General features: G+C 48.0%; 5 protein-coding genes across 5 annotated transcripts; 2 read left to right on the top strand and 3 right to left on the bottom strand.

Moving 5' to 3' along the window:
- Positions 1-1,617: 1,617 nt before the first annotated feature.
- On the bottom strand, positions 1,618-3,571 carry EDB91DRAFT_1245039 (tartrate transporter; the record flags this gene model as incomplete). The annotated part of the gene is made up of 10 exons (XM_041322487.1): positions 1,618-1,912; positions 1,964-2,080; positions 2,141-2,530; positions 2,598-2,732; positions 2,782-2,868; positions 2,923-2,935; positions 2,997-3,082; positions 3,135-3,242; positions 3,305-3,324; positions 3,380-3,571. 10 exons carry the CDS (start codon positions 3,569-3,571, stop codon positions 1,618-1,620), a joined length of 1,443 nt encoding a protein of 480 aa, XP_041180652.1.
- Positions 3,572-4,422: 851 nt separating this feature from the next.
- EDB91DRAFT_1113402 (MFS general substrate transporter) lies at positions 4,423-6,855 on the bottom strand. The gene is made up of 10 exons (XM_041317849.1): positions 6,353-6,855; positions 6,109-6,191; positions 6,000-6,058; positions 5,965-5,971; positions 5,757-5,843; positions 5,573-5,707; positions 5,133-5,516; positions 4,954-5,070; positions 4,760-4,900; positions 4,423-4,704 (listed from the first exon to the last, which is right to left on the bottom strand). The coding sequence occupies exons 1-10, from the start codon at positions 6,548-6,550 to the stop codon at positions 4,521-4,523; spliced, it is 1,395 nt and encodes a 464-aa protein (XP_041180651.1). The 5' UTR covers positions 6,551-6,855; the 3' UTR covers positions 4,423-4,520.
- A 528-nt stretch (positions 6,856-7,383) lies between these two features.
- Positions 7,384-10,094, bottom strand: EDB91DRAFT_1245037 (uncharacterized protein; the record flags this gene model as incomplete). Its single annotated transcript, XM_041322486.1, has 11 exons — positions 7,384-7,533; positions 7,586-7,720; positions 7,772-7,877; positions 7,930-8,174; positions 8,226-8,483; positions 8,702-8,838; positions 8,891-9,042; positions 9,098-9,282; positions 9,349-9,497; positions 9,640-9,865; positions 9,915-10,094. The coding sequence occupies 11 exons, from the start codon at positions 10,092-10,094 to the stop codon at positions 7,384-7,386; spliced, it is 1,923 nt and encodes a 640-aa protein (XP_041180650.1).
- EDB91DRAFT_1113380 (rab-GTPase-TBC domain-containing protein) lies at positions 9,914-12,842 on the top strand. The gene is made up of 4 exons (XM_041317847.1): positions 9,914-10,661; positions 10,715-11,212; positions 11,310-11,828; positions 11,884-12,842. Exons 1-4 carry the CDS (start codon positions 10,371-10,373, stop codon positions 12,454-12,456), a joined length of 1,881 nt encoding a protein of 626 aa, XP_041180649.1. The 5' UTR covers positions 9,914-10,370; the 3' UTR covers positions 12,457-12,842.
- Positions 12,843-13,922: 1,080 nt separating this feature from the next.
- Positions 13,923-15,197, top strand: EDB91DRAFT_1334581 (uncharacterized protein). The gene is made up of 4 exons (XM_041325456.1): positions 13,923-14,111; positions 14,165-14,542; positions 14,592-14,684; positions 14,732-15,197. Exons 2-4 carry the CDS (start codon positions 14,383-14,385, stop codon positions 14,911-14,913), a joined length of 435 nt encoding a protein of 144 aa, XP_041180648.1. The 5' UTR covers positions 13,923-14,111; positions 14,165-14,382; the 3' UTR covers positions 14,914-15,197.
- Positions 15,198-15,868: the final 671 nt, after the last annotated feature.

Below are 15,868 nucleotides of genomic sequence, written 5' to 3'. Positions count from 1 at the left end.
AAAATCACGCGAACCTTCCAAAGGATTTGGATTTTCAAACTATGAGTCTAGTGACCCAACTCAAACTTACTAGCCCCGGACCAGCCGTAACTCTGAATTTTACATTGAATCCGGATCCGGAGCCAGTTCCTGTACGTGACCATACCAGACTAGTTTATTAATTTTTGCACGAGTCCTCATCGAACTTTCAACGACTGATACGCAAAGCGCAGATAGTGTTGATCTCCGACTCGAACTTGAAAAGCATAAGTGATCGGACCGTTGCTCTGCACCAGCTGGGCACAGTTTAGCACCATCAAATGCCCCGCCATTAGTAAGTGCCCCTCGTTGTCGGTAGGCATAACGTTCCATAACTATCACATGAAACGAACGTAGATTCCCGAGGGCCAGAGGTACGAAGATGGACAGATGAAGCGGATGTGTAACCTCGGGGTTTCGAAAATGAAACAGTTTGAAGCGCAGATCTACTGCGATCCAGAAACCCCGGTTGGTGTACAAAGTCTTCGAGGGGCCATGGCCATAATCTTTGTTGGTTAACGTGTGTAGTCCTTTCGAGACACGAGACAATTGTAGTGATTGCTTGGTGCGCGAGGGGAAATATCTGCGGTTAACGTTGGAGATCGCAGGACTGGTGTGAGTTTGTACCGTTCGTGCCATATATTTCAGTCGTATACACTTTGGAACGTCTGCGTAGGTTTCAAGCTTCAAGTATTGCTCATTAATCCCGGCCATAGAAAACGGGTATGTGATACGACTCAAGCTCACACTGGTTTTTCGACAGTATTAGTACTGTGCTGTGTCACGGCGCAAAGTTACAAGCAGAGATCGTCGGAAGGACAGCGTCCGGTAGTAATTGCAGTCATGGTTATGGCCCCTCAAAACCTTGTTCTCGTTAGATGCCTCCCAGACTTCTGAACCTACGAAGACTGCTTACAATTTCACCCGACGTAGACGTCCACTGTTCGCACCTCTGGTGCCAAGGCAGGCTGCGCTCATTCGATGCAATGAGCGTCCATCTAAAGTTAACAGACCTGGTCACGGTTATATCTAGGAACTTAGACTGCCCCTGGTCAACTGTATTCTGTGGGTCTTTTGTATCGAAGATCGATTGTCCTTACGTCTAAGTTTGTACTTTGATGATGTGTTTGGTCGCGGTGGTACAGATGGACAACACTGGGAATAATGACGCTGAGGCAAGTATCCCATCGTGTGCACTGTGGACCGCGGACGTGACACTCACAAATTACGACCTTGCGGATCTGTGTCAACTATATCTCATACGAGAATACGATGTAAGAAGTGATGAAGACCAATGGTACTTGAATTATTGGAACGACTCTGGAAGATTCGGCAGGCCGGCGGAAGTGGACAGGCGAGGGGGACCCCTTTGAAACCCAATGCGTAAACAATAAGACTTTGGCAATTTCGAAATTTCTGTGCAAAATATTTGATCTCATGAGCTGTCATTCACAGGCCACAGACCAGCACAGATGTAAGTACTGGATCCACTCGACTACACTCCGGGGCAAATGCTACAATAGGTATCTATAACCTTTAGGAAGGCTCGATGAACGCTCTTCCGCTTCAGCAGCTTCATTCAATCGCTGAAGATGCCGCCTAAATACCCAGCACAACGAGATGGATGTGCTGGCCAGCGCGATACAGATGAGGAACGAATTGGTATAGGTCGGGCCCCAGCTCGATGTCCAGATGTACCTGGTGTTGTATATCATTAATTGTGACACGCGGGTGGTATGAGAAAAGCACTGACGGCGACAGGATGCTCCCGGACATTCCAATAGAGTTCATGAACCCGATCGCAACTGCTCGCTTGGAGCTGGAACGAGAGAACGTGTTACTGATCCATATCAACAAGATGACGTTTGCGACCTGCGCTTGCGTCATGAGAAAGCTGGATGAATAATATGAGAGCAACTTGAGCGGCGCATAAAATATTACTGACAGTGCGATGTAGCGAACAGTGATATTCATCGTGGACATAGCCAGAGTATATCCCGTGATCAACATCGACAACGCAAAGACCAGATGCCCAAAGCGTTCACGCGTCGCATCAGAATGACTGGAAAATGTAAGTGCTTCCTATCCATCGAGGGGAAGTCGGATTTTCAACAAGGCCTACCTTGCGACACTGACTGCAGTGATTGTGCTTATAATCCATGGTGGTGCGCATAACAGAAGACTGATGGTAGGCGAATACCCCATTGTGGCCACCAATGTCGGGAAGAACATGTTAAAGGACAACGATGCATTACAGCAAGACAATGCTGTGCCAACCAACCACGCTCTCCAATCTGTGATCATCGACAGGAGATCGGAAAAGCCACCAGTTGGCTTAGGTTTGACTGGACCATGACCTTCTGAATCCTGGTCCTCCTCCATCCGCTTTTGAGCAAGAGAATGTTCTGCGGGAGTGAGCCATTTTGCAGGGCTCGAAGGGAAATCAGGAAGTATGAACATCCCACAAAAGCCGACAACGACTGTCAAAAAACCCTCTATGAAAAACAGCCATCTAAAAGTAGCCAAAATCTATGTCAACATGTGCAAATGCAAATGCGAATAAATTGTCTACTACACACCTCCAGGCAGCATAACCGAGAAATCCTTCCATGGTTGCCAGAATTGCAGAGGCTAACAGTGAGCCAAAAGCATTGCTAAAACCGATTCCTGCCGTGAAGAACGCAGTCCTGTACCCAAGTTCCTCTCGCTTATACCTGCAGCCATTTAGCAAGTCTGTATGTCATGTGAAGTTGGGGGATGTACCATCTTGAAAGCAGATAGATAGCACCAGGATAAAACGTCGCCTCTAAAAATCCCACCAGAAAGCGTGAGGCGAGCACTTGGTAGTAGCTGCAAAAATGCATATCAGCATTTAAATTGAGCAGTGCTGTATAATACACACACTTCGTGGATATCCCTTCGTCACGAGTCAACGTTCACTTGACCTCAGCAAACAGGGTTAAAACAACAGGACACACCGATGAGAGTGGTGAGAAGACCCCAGAGCGACATACTAGTCGATAAATACAGCGATGGTTTCGAAATGCGACTAATTATCAAATTTCTGCCACCATAGTTCACAGGAGATTACATGAAGTTCAAATCACAGTACTCACGATGGTGTTTGCATCAACACATAGCCGACGAATAGACTGCTGATCAGCGTATTGAACTGTCGACCATTCATGCCGAGGTCTTCCTCGAAACCACGAAGCCTTGCGGCGCTGCGGATGAGAACGAATATCAGGTCGATAGAAGCATACACATCCCTTTGAGAATGCCTTACGCAGCATTATTTCGATCCATCTGAGATTATGGTTAATCTCAAGCGGAGACGCACAGGACAACTGATGACACGCACCTGATTCAAGATGTAGATAAGAACGAGATACGCTGCTCTGAAATCCAGCTTCCGCAGAAGATTGCTCTCCAAAACCTTCCTAGAGATGGACTCCGGGTCGTCATTGCTGTTCAAAGCCGTACCGTAGGCAGACGGTGTAGAGCCATTGAACTCTGGACGTAACAGTGACCTACTCTCACTGGGAGATGACATGAATGCTCAGAGGTTCGCAGTCTGCAGTTGTAGAGCAGGCTCTGGCACAATGAACGAGCTACTAGTAATAGAATTACTTGCTTGTCTGAGTGAGCTCCGATGGACTCATTATACATTGCCCAAAGATAAGCCGAACATGAGCCTGAGCCTGAGTAATGTATAATTAGTCCAATAGTACCACCTGCAGGGTGAGAACTCAGACTCATCACATGGTCGTTGCTGACGATAGACTTGGTAGTACAGGTGGCGTGCAGGATGTCCGGTGGTCCATCAGGGCATCAGGGCCGCCGTGAGCGTTGTGAACTTGTAAGAACTTCGAAGGAGCCAGTGGAGCCAAAGAAAACACATTAATGTCGATTGCGAGCATGTTTTTTCTCTCTCATGCTGCGAGACTCCTGGCTCGGTTCCAGACTAATCTCCCGTTTAGTACTCAGAAGGAAGAGCCAATGTAGTCGTTCCTTCTGTATTCTGAGGGTTTCAGACTGACATTTGAGAAGCGCTCCGAGATAGATGAGCTAGCACTGACTCATCTACATATCACGAACGCCACGAGTCCAGATTCGATATCACCGTCTGAAAATAGATCCAGACTCCAGAGGGCCAGGACACTTGAATAGCATCGACACGTACTACGTACGTGCTTAGATGATCTAGAGACCAGCGACAGACATATAAAAGTTGGCACCAAGTCCTACGTCCAGGATGATGGATTATTTCTGGACTACTTACCCTCATGTGACCTAGGTGCCCATCTTCAATTCGGTGCATGCATATGACTCATACTATGAGAGATGGTCGTACATTGCGGTCACGTTCAAGTTCAAGGGAGACTGGGAAGTGTACGAATTCAAATTGCTCTCAAGCCTGCAGGGCAAGCTTCTTGGACGGATTCTCCTAAAGTCTTGTAGACGCCAGGTGACTCTCACTCGACTCTACTCTATGTCAAATGCTACAGCAGGTATCTATAACCTTTAGGAAGATTCAGCTCGCGTTCTTGTGCTTCAGCAACTACATTTAATCGCTCAAGATGCCGCTTAAACACCCAGCACAATAAGATGCATATGCTAGCCAGCACGATGCAGATGAGACACGACTTGGTATATGTTGGCCCCCAGCTCGATGACCAGATGTACCTGGTGTTGTATGTTATCAATTGTGACACGCGGGAGATACAAGAAAGGGACTGACGGCGATAAGATATTCGCTGATGTTCCAATGGTGTTAATGAACCCAATCGCAATTGCGCGCTTGGAGCTGGAACGAGCGAACGAGTTGCTGATCCATGTTAACAATATGACATTTCCGACCTGCGCTTGGGCCATGAAAAAGCTGGATGAATAATAAGAGAGGGCGAGATGAACGGCATACGAAATATTACTGACAGTGAGATGTAGCGAACGGTGATATTCATCGTGGACATGGCCAGAACATATCCAGTGATCAGCATCGACATTACAAAGACTAGATGCCCAAAGCGTTCACGCGTCGCATCAGAGTGACTGGAAAAATGTAAGTACTTCTAATTCACTGAGGGGTAAGTCTAGAGTTCAATAGGGCCCACCTTGCGACGCTGACTGCAGTGATTGTGCTCATCATCCATGGTGGTGCACACAGCAGAAGACTGATGGTAGGCGAGTACCCCATTGTGGCCGCCAATGTTGGGAAGAACATGTTGAAGGACATCGATGCATTACAGCAAGACAATGCTACGCCAACCCACCACGCTCTCCAATCTGTTATCATCGACAGGAGATCGGAAAAGATATCAGTTGGCTTAGGTTCAACTGGACCATGACCTTCTGAATCCTCATCCATCCGCCTTTCAGCAAGAGCATGCTCTGCGGGAGTGAGCCAACGCGCAGGGCTCGAAGGAAAATCAGGGAGTATGAACATCCCGCAGATGCCTACAAAAACTGTCAAATAGCCCTCTATGAAAAACAGCCACCTGAAAGTAGCCAAGATCTATGTCAAAATGTGCTCTGAAAGACGTCTGTTACACACCTCCAGGCAGCATAACCCAAAAATCCTTCCATGTTTGCCAGAATTGCAGAGGCTAACAGCGAACCAAAAGCATTGCTAAAACCGATTCCTGCCGTGAAAAACGCGATCCTGTACCCAAGCTCTTCTCGCTTATACCTGTAGCCATTTAGCAAGTCTAGTCTGTTGTATGAAGTTGGGGGTGTACCATCTTGAAAGCAGATAGATAGCACCAGGATAAAACGTCGCCTCTAAAAATCCCACAAGAAAGCGTGAGGAGAGTGCTTGGTAGTAGCTACGAAGACGTATATCAGTGTTTCAATCGTGCAGCGCTGTACAATACACCAACTTCGTGGATATCCCTTATTACGAGTTGTCATAATCATTTTAAATCCGCCACAACAAGCTGATTACACAACACACCTATGAGAGTGGTGAGAAGACCCCAGACCTGACATACAACTCGACAGATACAGCGATGGTTTCGAAATGCGACTGAGTATCAAATTTCTGCCCCATAGTTGAGATGAGATGGATTACTGAAAGCTCAGATTACTCACGATGGTGTTTGCGTCAGCACATAGCCAATGTATAGACTGCTGATCAACGTATTGAACTGTGTACCCTTCATGCCGAGGTCTTCCTCGAAACCACGAAGTCTTGCGGCGCTAGCGGGGAAGAAAAAAATATCAGCCAGAAGCATAGATATTCTTTGCAGCGCGTCTTACGCAGCGTTGTTTCGATCCATCTGGTCATCGTAGTAAGTAGAGGCAGAGAGGGACTGGAACATCTAATGTTACGCACCTGATTCAAGATGTAAATAAGGACAAGATACGCTGTTCTGAAATCCAGCTTCCGCAGAAGATTTCTCTCCAAGACCTTCCTAGAGACGGTCTCTGGGTCGTCATTGCTGTTCCAGGACGTACCGTAGGCAGACGGTGTAGAATCGTCGATCTCTACAGGCAACAGCGACCTACTCTCACTGGTGCGGGAAGAAGACATGAATGCTCAGAGTCTCACAGCCTCGGGTAGCGATGGCACAATAACTCGCTACTCGTATTGCCTTCGCTTGCCTCGAGCTCTAACAGTTTCATTTTGAGCCAGCATCGCCCAAAGATAAGCCTGAGTAATCACACTCCCTTAAGAATGACGCGTCGTGGTTCTGAGTCATTGACCGTTGCTGACGATAGCGGTGGCGGGCTTATCCACATACATGAGGTTTGATTGGAGATCAGAGCGTCAACGAAAAGCGGTAGTACTTGGTTTCTGTCACGCAGCGTTATCTGGCATGTGGTTACCCGGAGTGGACGTAAAAATGGTATATGCCGGCGGTTGAAACTAAAACCCTCACTAACCTCGCATCGCCATAGATGCATCAAGAGATTATCATCGCTAACAATTGTCAAACAATCATGACGCCATGCATGCGATAAGGATCTTTTGCAACGAAGAGGCCTGGATTCTGGAAGCGCTCATTGCTGGCTCCTGCATCAACGACGGGACTATATCATGTACGCGTCATATGAAGGAAAAGTAGCAGCGAGAGACCAGAGTTCAACCTCAATGCAAAGTGCCATGATACTGACATCACGCAGATTCAAATATTACTTTTGTCCACTTCCACATCTCATTAAGCTGCTTTAGTAAAGTCATTCGCCGGGTGTCCGATACTTCCTTTCTTCGTTGAATAGGGACTAGCTTGCGGGTGGCGTTAAGAATATCCTAGATCATGGCAAATTAGACCAGACACTGAAGAGGTGAAAATGACCAATAACAACGTGTAACTCTTCCCCACTCCTCACATGGGGATGCACGTCAGCAACACTAACACTCCGTTACTGGTCCTGCAGATGCAGCGCGATCTTCTCTGCCAGTCCATCTTTCTCATTAAAGCTCTCGGGTTCTCCAGCACCATCCTCGTCATCATCCGCTTCTTCTATGATGGCGCCTTGTTCTCGGAATACAAGGTAGGAGCCCTCAAAGACCTGCGAAGCACCGTCAGGACAGAGTAAGGTTTTGGGGAGTGGCCACACTGACCTTGGAGTTTTGTCCAGCACAGACTGCCTTGATTATCTGACCCTCGTGCTTAGCGTGGAGTGTCCGTCGGAATGAGTGAGTCAGGAAGGAGGAAAGGGAATCAAGTGGCCAGTCTGGCGGTACTAGGGGAATAACCTGTATGTGTATATGTTTTGTATGACATATCGTATTAGTCAGATAGTGCACATTGAGTTCGTGTCCGAAGATGAGAGTAAGAAGGAATGCACTCACGTCAACAGCATCTAAACTTGCGGACTGTGAGCTCAGTAGTCTTGTGGTTTGCTGGGGTTCCCTGCGAGACGATCATATGTGCCAAGACTGGAACTCTCGGGTTATAAACATACCCATCTTCCATGTACACCTCTAAAAGCATTTTTACCAACTCTCCATTCCCCTCTGCACTCTTCTCCCTTTCTAAGATTCCAGGACCACCCTTAGCTGAGAACAGCGCGCCCCATTCACACATTCCACAGGCTTCGACAGCTTTTGAAGGAACGATAATGCCCCCCGTCCTGGCGTACGTCTCTGCCGAGATAGGGTCTCGTAGCGAGAGAGCCAGTGCACGGAGGGCTATCCTGTGCATACCCATCTAGAAAGCAACTTAAAAGACAGGAAACATTGCATATCAAATAATGCTGACCTTGCCGTCAAGCAATGCCATCTCCAGGCCAAGGACTTTCTCGAAGCCGCTAGCAACAATTTGCGACTTGATCATTTCAGCGTTATACCCATGTAATGCTTGCAGAGCAAACAATGCTTTTAGCCGTGCGCGTTTCGATGGAGAGTCGGGTGCTGTTGATATAAAATATGCAAGGAAGGACGATTGCGGGACGCTGAGGTTGCATGGAGGAAGGGGAGGGTGTGCGTCTTTGTGAAGATTGCGAGGTGTAGGAGGCGACTATTTTGAATGCATTGGGTTGAAGATGTGAGTGACTAGCAAGAAACTAAACGCACATTTTGCACGCCAGAGTTTTAGAGTGCTTTCGTCCTGCAGGCACTCGAGCAGCTCGTCGATGCATGCTTGCACGAGCTGTGCATGGAGTTCCGCATCCTTATCAAAACATCCACGATAAGCCTCCGTAATAGATGCGGGGCACAATGAAACGTGCAACATACATCTCGCCTTCTCACAATGACTAACCACTCCAAGAATTTCTTGCTGCGCTGGGATGTAACTGTTGCAACTGGGAAAGAATAGCGAGGTCCTCCTCTCGATCTTTTTCTTTTGTGGACCTCTTGGTCGACATGAGAAGCTACACCATAGCGCCGTCAGTTGCGCACGGGTTACTGCTGTCTTAAACTTACCAAAAGCCCTCGCTCTGAATCTCGTACGGTTAGCCATACCCCCCATTTTCGAAGCATTGCCCTGTCTTTGCCTTGTTTGGAATTCAAGCAAGGCAAACATATTACTCAGGGGATCCGACACGGAAGGATCTCTATATCGACCCTCTACTAGCCTAAGTAAGCATTAGCATTGTGAATGATGGAAGGTAGGGTGGAAATAGTACTCACCCCTTCCAAATTTCCATTACTCGTGCTTCGTCACCTCTAGCCCTGAGTAATGCACATAGAGCACCTACTTCTCCGGCTTCGAGTAGTACAGGCTCTACAGCTGCAAGACTAGTATGATTCGTGCTTTCAAGGTGTGAAATGAGAGACGTAGTGTCGCCCTGATCGCGCGAATAATATAGCGAGGGCTGTATCCGTCACCTGGCAATTTCCTTTAGGGTCCATGTAAATCAAACATAACATCGTATAATGACCTCCTGCTGTTGATATTGTCCTTGTCCCTTGAAGCCCTGCAGAACAGACTTGATCATCACTATGGCTTCTTCCCGAAGAATCCTGCGAATCTCCTGGGCAGCAGGTGCCTCACGAGTGGAGGGCGGGAGATGAGGGGAGTAATTCCTGACTAGGTTTGCAGCAACTGTCAGTTCCGCCCAGACGGGGGAGAAGGGTGGGTGAGTCGGGTGCCGGGGTGTCGGAAAGAGGTGGTAGCGCATGGTCGGACAGAGAAGGATGGGAAGGGGACAATGATAAATTTGAATACTCACTGAGATCATCAATGTTTGCCTCGCTCGGCATTCGCTTTGCAATGCCATCGTACACCTCCGCTTCTTCACCATCCGTGAACAGTGGCCTTGACAACTCTGGAAAGTAGGACACGAGAATACGGGGATCAAGTGCACCTGCAAGAAAGTGCGGGGCCGCTTCCACGAAACGTGTCTGAGAGAACAGTGTGGATGCAATGGATTGATGTATGTATTGGAGTATCTCCGCCTTTTGGACTGGTCAATATTTATGTGACAAGTAGATGAAGCAATAGCACCTCGTTAGAATCCAATGCCTGACCAGATGCAAAGTTAGTTGCGAGGTCGGCGGCATCCTCAATTCGGTTGTTTTCAAGCAGAGCTTCAACTTGAGCGATGACAGTCGATTGAACCAGTGAATGAATAGTGTCCTGTCCGTAAACCAAAATGGAAGAACGAGGGAAAGAACTGTGGTGCATCCTGGCAGACTTGCCGGTGCTTGTAAATACTGACGAGCTTTCAATTCCTCCTTTAGATTCAGAAGGTGGGACACAAAGTTAGTAGTCGAGCGCAGTCGATATTCAAGATGAAGCCGTCCTGGCAAGCTTGCAGTGGTTAGAGCTGATACTCAGTGATAGAACCCGATCGTTCAATGAGTATATAATTGCAGTGCTGATGTAAGCACTTTAATTGCTTCGTGACGAGGATCGAGGGCAAACCAGAACGTCCACGACGCCAACAGTAGGCTCGCTGCCATGCTCGACGAAGACACAATAGACTGGTACGCGCTACAAGCTCAGAGTCTTCGCACAGGTGGGTTTGGAAAGGACAGAACACGTGTCTGGTGCGCGGAATTACAACTGTTTAGTTTCGTTGAGCTGTTTAACTTGTTATATGCTCACAGGCCTGCCCTGCTCGGGGTCCACGCTCCGTCGGAACCCCCTCCGTATACAGAGGTCTCTGCGGAATCTTCTACAGATGATGCGCCCCATCCTGACGAGCGTCAAGTACGTTTGGACACAGACCGGAGCTTTGTGATGTATCCCGTAGGCAATATATCTCATGGCTACATTTCCACGAGTGTTCGAACATGTTACAGGCAGAAGACGACGACGACGAAAGTCGCAGAACTGTGTTGCAGACCTCTCTCAACAATTTAATCGTTTCCCTCCTCCGAAAGCGTCCGAAGTTACACTATTTCCAAGGATACCACGACATTGTCACTGTTATTTTTCTTACACTTCCACCAGAGCTTCAGCTCCCTTGTGTAGAACAACTTTCCCTCCATCGGGTCAGGGACTCTATGGGGCCTACGTTAGAGCCTGTATTGGGACTTCTCAGGATCTTGCGTAATCTTTTGCGTATTATCGACCCAAAATATGCAAGGCTGCTCGAGAGGTACCTTTACGCATTTTGTGCCTTTTTACACGTTGTTCATTGTACGTTGCTCAATAGCATTGCGCCCCTACCGTTTCATGCCCTATCAAACCTTCTCACCCTCTTCTCACACGAAGTGCCCACCCTACCACTTATTCAGCATGTCTGGGATTTTCTGCTCTGTCGAGAACCTTTGGCAGTGGTGTGGCTGGCTGCCGCTGTAAGTACCCCTTTCTACAACCAACTGCTACGATATCATCCCATGGCAAACAACGTTGTTTTGGGAATTCCACTGTTGACTCATAGAAATTGTACAGGTCATTCTCGTTCGAAAACCTGATGTTCTTAAATTAGCCATCGAAGGCGAGGATGGCATGATACACTCAGTTTTGAGCGCTCTGCCTCCGCTCAGCGATGGTTCTGAAACAACAGACAACGTTCCCTCCGATCAGCATACTCGATCAGGATCACCGGATGAGGAAGACAAAGTCGCCTTCAGCGCAGAAGAGCCGAAGCAGCTCTCAGAGGCACCTGACGGGAACGCAAGAAACGAGTCGCCTATAGGACAACAGCAAATTATTGACCCGAAACCGGTCTCCTGTTTGACAGAGAATGGAGCGTCTCAGGATACCACTGACGGTCAAGTCGTACGTGGAGAGAGCAGCATGGCTGCTAATGCCGACCACTCTGTTGAGCATTTGGGCGTCCAACGATCGGAAAATTTACATCCCGCGTTATTCTCGGCTCAGCCTCAGGAAACTGAGGAATGTGCGGCCACAGTTTCTTCAGAGACTCATATCGATAACACTACCGACGTTGATGCTGATGCTGACTTCGTTCGGTCATCACAGTCCACAACTGCTCCCACCCCACCCACTATTCCTTTCCAAGCCGACACCCCCAACATCGTTACGTACATCTCGTTCTAGTTTCCGCACTGCGTCCCGTTCGCCCTCACCACCACCTCCAATTTCTCGCCAGGCTCCGATTTCGCTTCCGTCTCTTCTAACACATGCCGCACAGCTCCTTGAAGCTTATCCACCCACCCTTCCGCAGCTTCGTGTTAAGGACATACTTGGGCCCAAGAGCGTTGTACACACGTGGAGGCCTCCTCGAGAAGGTTTCTCCACACCATCCGGCAATGAACGTGATGACGACGTAGAGGGCTGGGTAGGGAGCCCTGATGTTGTCGTCCCGTTCATAGAAGATGAAGATATTGAGGAAAGCGAAACTGAACGAAAGACGAAGTCACGCAAAGGTCCCGCGACAAGGCACCGGAGATTCATTCTCCTTCATCGCCTCCGTCTTCGTTTTGGACTGCTCACGTCTGCTGAGAAACGAGTCCTTCTGGTAGGTGCAGTCGCGGTAGTTGGCATTGCCGTTGCCCTTCGGCACAACAGAGGCCTTGCGGACATGCAGAAAGGGTGGATAGCATGGGTACGGGCATTCGCCGGTGGAGTTTGATTTAGAACTGCGGTATGAACGGGACGATGAGTAAGTACCAAAATTATCTCAGAAAGCGATGAATCACTTCAATATTGATCAGTCTTCCTACAGATATTCGTGCGTCGTAATTGCATATAATTATAGGACAGCTTGCATTTTTATGGAACGCTTATTACTTCAAATATCAGAATGCTTGATTATAGGCGGATTATCCTGATATGCGGGAACTCTGCTTTATTTGATCGATTCCAAAGAACTGACAATATTCATGGCTAGTGATGCTGGGTCAGGCATCCATTTTCGATCGTGGCTTCGTGGTTGTGATCGAAAGCCCGTCCCGAGGAACTCGATCGATCATGATTATATCCCACACACCGAAGCCGTCTCACATCTTTCATATGGAATCAATTTTAATAACTGTGTGATTTCTACTCGACGGTCTGCAGCGGAAACCGTTGTGTTACCGACGGGACGCCAAGGTGATAAGTATTTAGGCCAATCAGAATGTGGACAATACACCCAGGGACATCTTTCAGCGAGTATGGATAAACGTACAAGGAGAGTGCCGAAAATACATCTGATTTCCGGCACCGCCTGATTAGAAAGGTTCAGATATCCGTGGTACATTGGTACGAGACAATCGGGGCTGGGCAACCCGATACGGTCAGTGTTTGTAGCTGAGTTTTTTAATACTAGGAACGCAAAAAAAAACCAACTCGATACGCTCGTATCCTGGGACCTGGGGTGAATTCTTCCGAGCCGCGGTAGTTGTATCCACGTTGACTTGCCGTTGATGTGAACCCGACTGAAACTTGCTGGCGTCGATCATCTGCATACGGAACAAGACTTTCGACTTTCCCGAATTATTGGAAGCCGTGTATTACCTTGGTAGACCAAAGAGGACAGTTCGAGCTATTTTCCAGTTTCCAGATACTCATCGCATCCATGGGATGGGCCTCGTTCTGAAACTGACAGGTTTCATAGGGCAGTCTCACTCTCTCTTGCAAGCACGTGTGGGAAAGGGAGCCTTACCATGTCCCGTGCCATGCTATAGAAATATATGGAGTGCTACCTAGACGGCATACGCGATATGCTGCTCTTTGATACTGTTGTGGAAACGCTGGCCCACACTTAAGCCACGATGGCTTCATTATGATGCAGCTCGGTTTAATGGCTGATTGATCCGACCAGGGCCCATCATCCCAAGGGTGGCGCAGATGTGATAATAGGCAAGAGACGTATTAGGAAGCTATAATAAACCCGGCGGTAAGTCAGTCGCACTAATTATGATCCGTGCTCCTCGCGAGATGGTTTGCACTGGACTGGGAGTACTAGCTACCTAGAACAAAGAGCACTACATGGATAATAATTGGGCAGACCTGTACCTATTGGTCTAAACATGCGAGTACCTGGTCTCCTGCACTGAGGGGTTCCTGACTCACGAGTCATCGATGATGACCGGCAACGTCCATGCATACTATGTGACTGGCTGTGCTGATGTACTTCGAACACAACAACATATTCTTGGAGGCCCTGCAGTTGTGCTGTAAGCTTGTACGGAGGTATGCTTTCTGGTGATCACTCACAGCATCACTTGGCTCGATCGCAATCACGAGTGCTTTGGAACGTAGCGCGCGAGTAGTCTTGGCATATCTACATTGAAACCGACAAAGGCACGTAGCCCTAATATCTTTGACAATGTCCGCAGGCTGATGACGTGTACTAGTAGCAACTGTGCTTCTCAATCCCCGTGCCTTCAGACAAGACGACACACAGACATAGAGGGCAATGTAAGACCGATTGAGAGCTCTGATATTCGCCACGTAACATCACCGAAAACAAACCGTCTTGAGGAATAATGACAGGTAACACTGCACAGTCGTGGAGACGATAAATAGTCTGCACATGTGAACCCAGTCAAATCACTCACAAGACACTTGCAAGATGTCCTCCAACTCCCCTGACTCACAACAGAACAAAGCAATCTCGCAGCGCCAGTACAGAGGGAAGGAAGTGGAGGGATTTGTGGAGCTTCAGCTGGTCATCCGTGAAGTGACGGGGGGAAGAGACGTCCCAGTAAAGCGTCATGAAACCTTGACGAAAGGCAAGTCTGACCATTCTGTCGACATTCAATTTCCTAACCCACACACCAGCGGCACAGAAGATTAGAGAGCTTAAGCATCAAAATGATGAATTGCGCAGACAGCTCAGCATCATGATACCAGATCCGTCGCGTGGAGCGCTAGGTACATTATCTGATTGTTGGGTCCACTATAATGCTAACAGTACGCAGGTGGTCAGGTGCCCGGGGCAGGGCCAGGGGGAGCTACCGTTAACCCATATGCTCCTGGTTTCAGTGCTTGGGAGATTGACTCCAGCACAGCCCAGTATCCCGCTCAACCATATTTTGACAACGCTGAAGTGTCAGAATTTAACTTGCCGCATGGGTACCCCGAACAAGGCAGTGGCATTTAAGTGATTGAACATCAGGCAACAGGAGCAAGATGGAATTGGCAACATCTCACTATTAATTATATATTGGTCTCTAGTAACTCGTCTTGTGCTTTTTGTAGAATTATCGGATCATTCCTCTTGAATACTTAGCAAAAAAAGAGAAGGATCGGCTTGAGCGATAGAGCAATTGCACAGTTTTAAGAAGGCTTGTCTTTAACTCCGGTGTAAGCACGCTGGCTTACCTGAGTTCCCATACTAAGTATATATACTGTCGCTGATACTGAAAGCTAAGCTTTCAGTATTCTACCTTTTGGTGTAACGGTTATGCGCGTGCGGCAGTCTGACCTACTTACATCCGGCTTCTAAGTAGGTTGCCTGACTTACCTCCGATAAATCTGATCTGAGTACAAGTGCCTGCAGCATATGAATTTAAATTCCGCTAACGTCGCACCTGAGGCCTGATCACCTATCGATCTGTGTGACAGAAGCGATCTTACATGAAAATGCGGGCCCTAGTAGCATTGTCTTAAGATGAGAATACTTAAATCGAATGCTGTCGTCATTACCAAGGACTTGAGGCTCAAATTCTAGTAGTCTCCCTGCCTATCGATCCGATATTTACTAACAACCAATAGATGGAAGAGTAATGACTAGGTATCTTTGCCTGCAAACAAATGTTTGGTTCCAATTACGACGCCGAGATCCAAAGACCACGTGCACAAAATCGTGTCTTCCGTTGATGCCGCATTTCGAATTGTGCGAACCTCGATGAACTCAAATGATCAATTTGACATGCTAAGGAGGATGATCAAGCTCCCGACGATGCCCGAAATCCGCTGATATCGATCCCAGACAAAAGACATCTCGATCTGTTTGAAATAATCCGACGCCTGAATTGTACTCGTCGGGGAATAAGCATCACGCCGAGAAGATCCATGCGCATAGCCTTGGTGGTAAATTGCTGCGGCACAGCACC

This window comes from Suillus paluster, assembly GCF_016628075.1.
Source record: "Suillus paluster strain FC165 chromosome Unknown EDB91scaffold_9, whole genome shotgun sequence".
Classification (NCBI taxonomy): Eukaryota; Fungi; Basidiomycota; class Agaricomycetes; order Boletales; family Suillaceae; genus Suillus; species Suillus paluster.
This window is presented reverse-complemented; position numbering and strand designations above follow the sequence as displayed.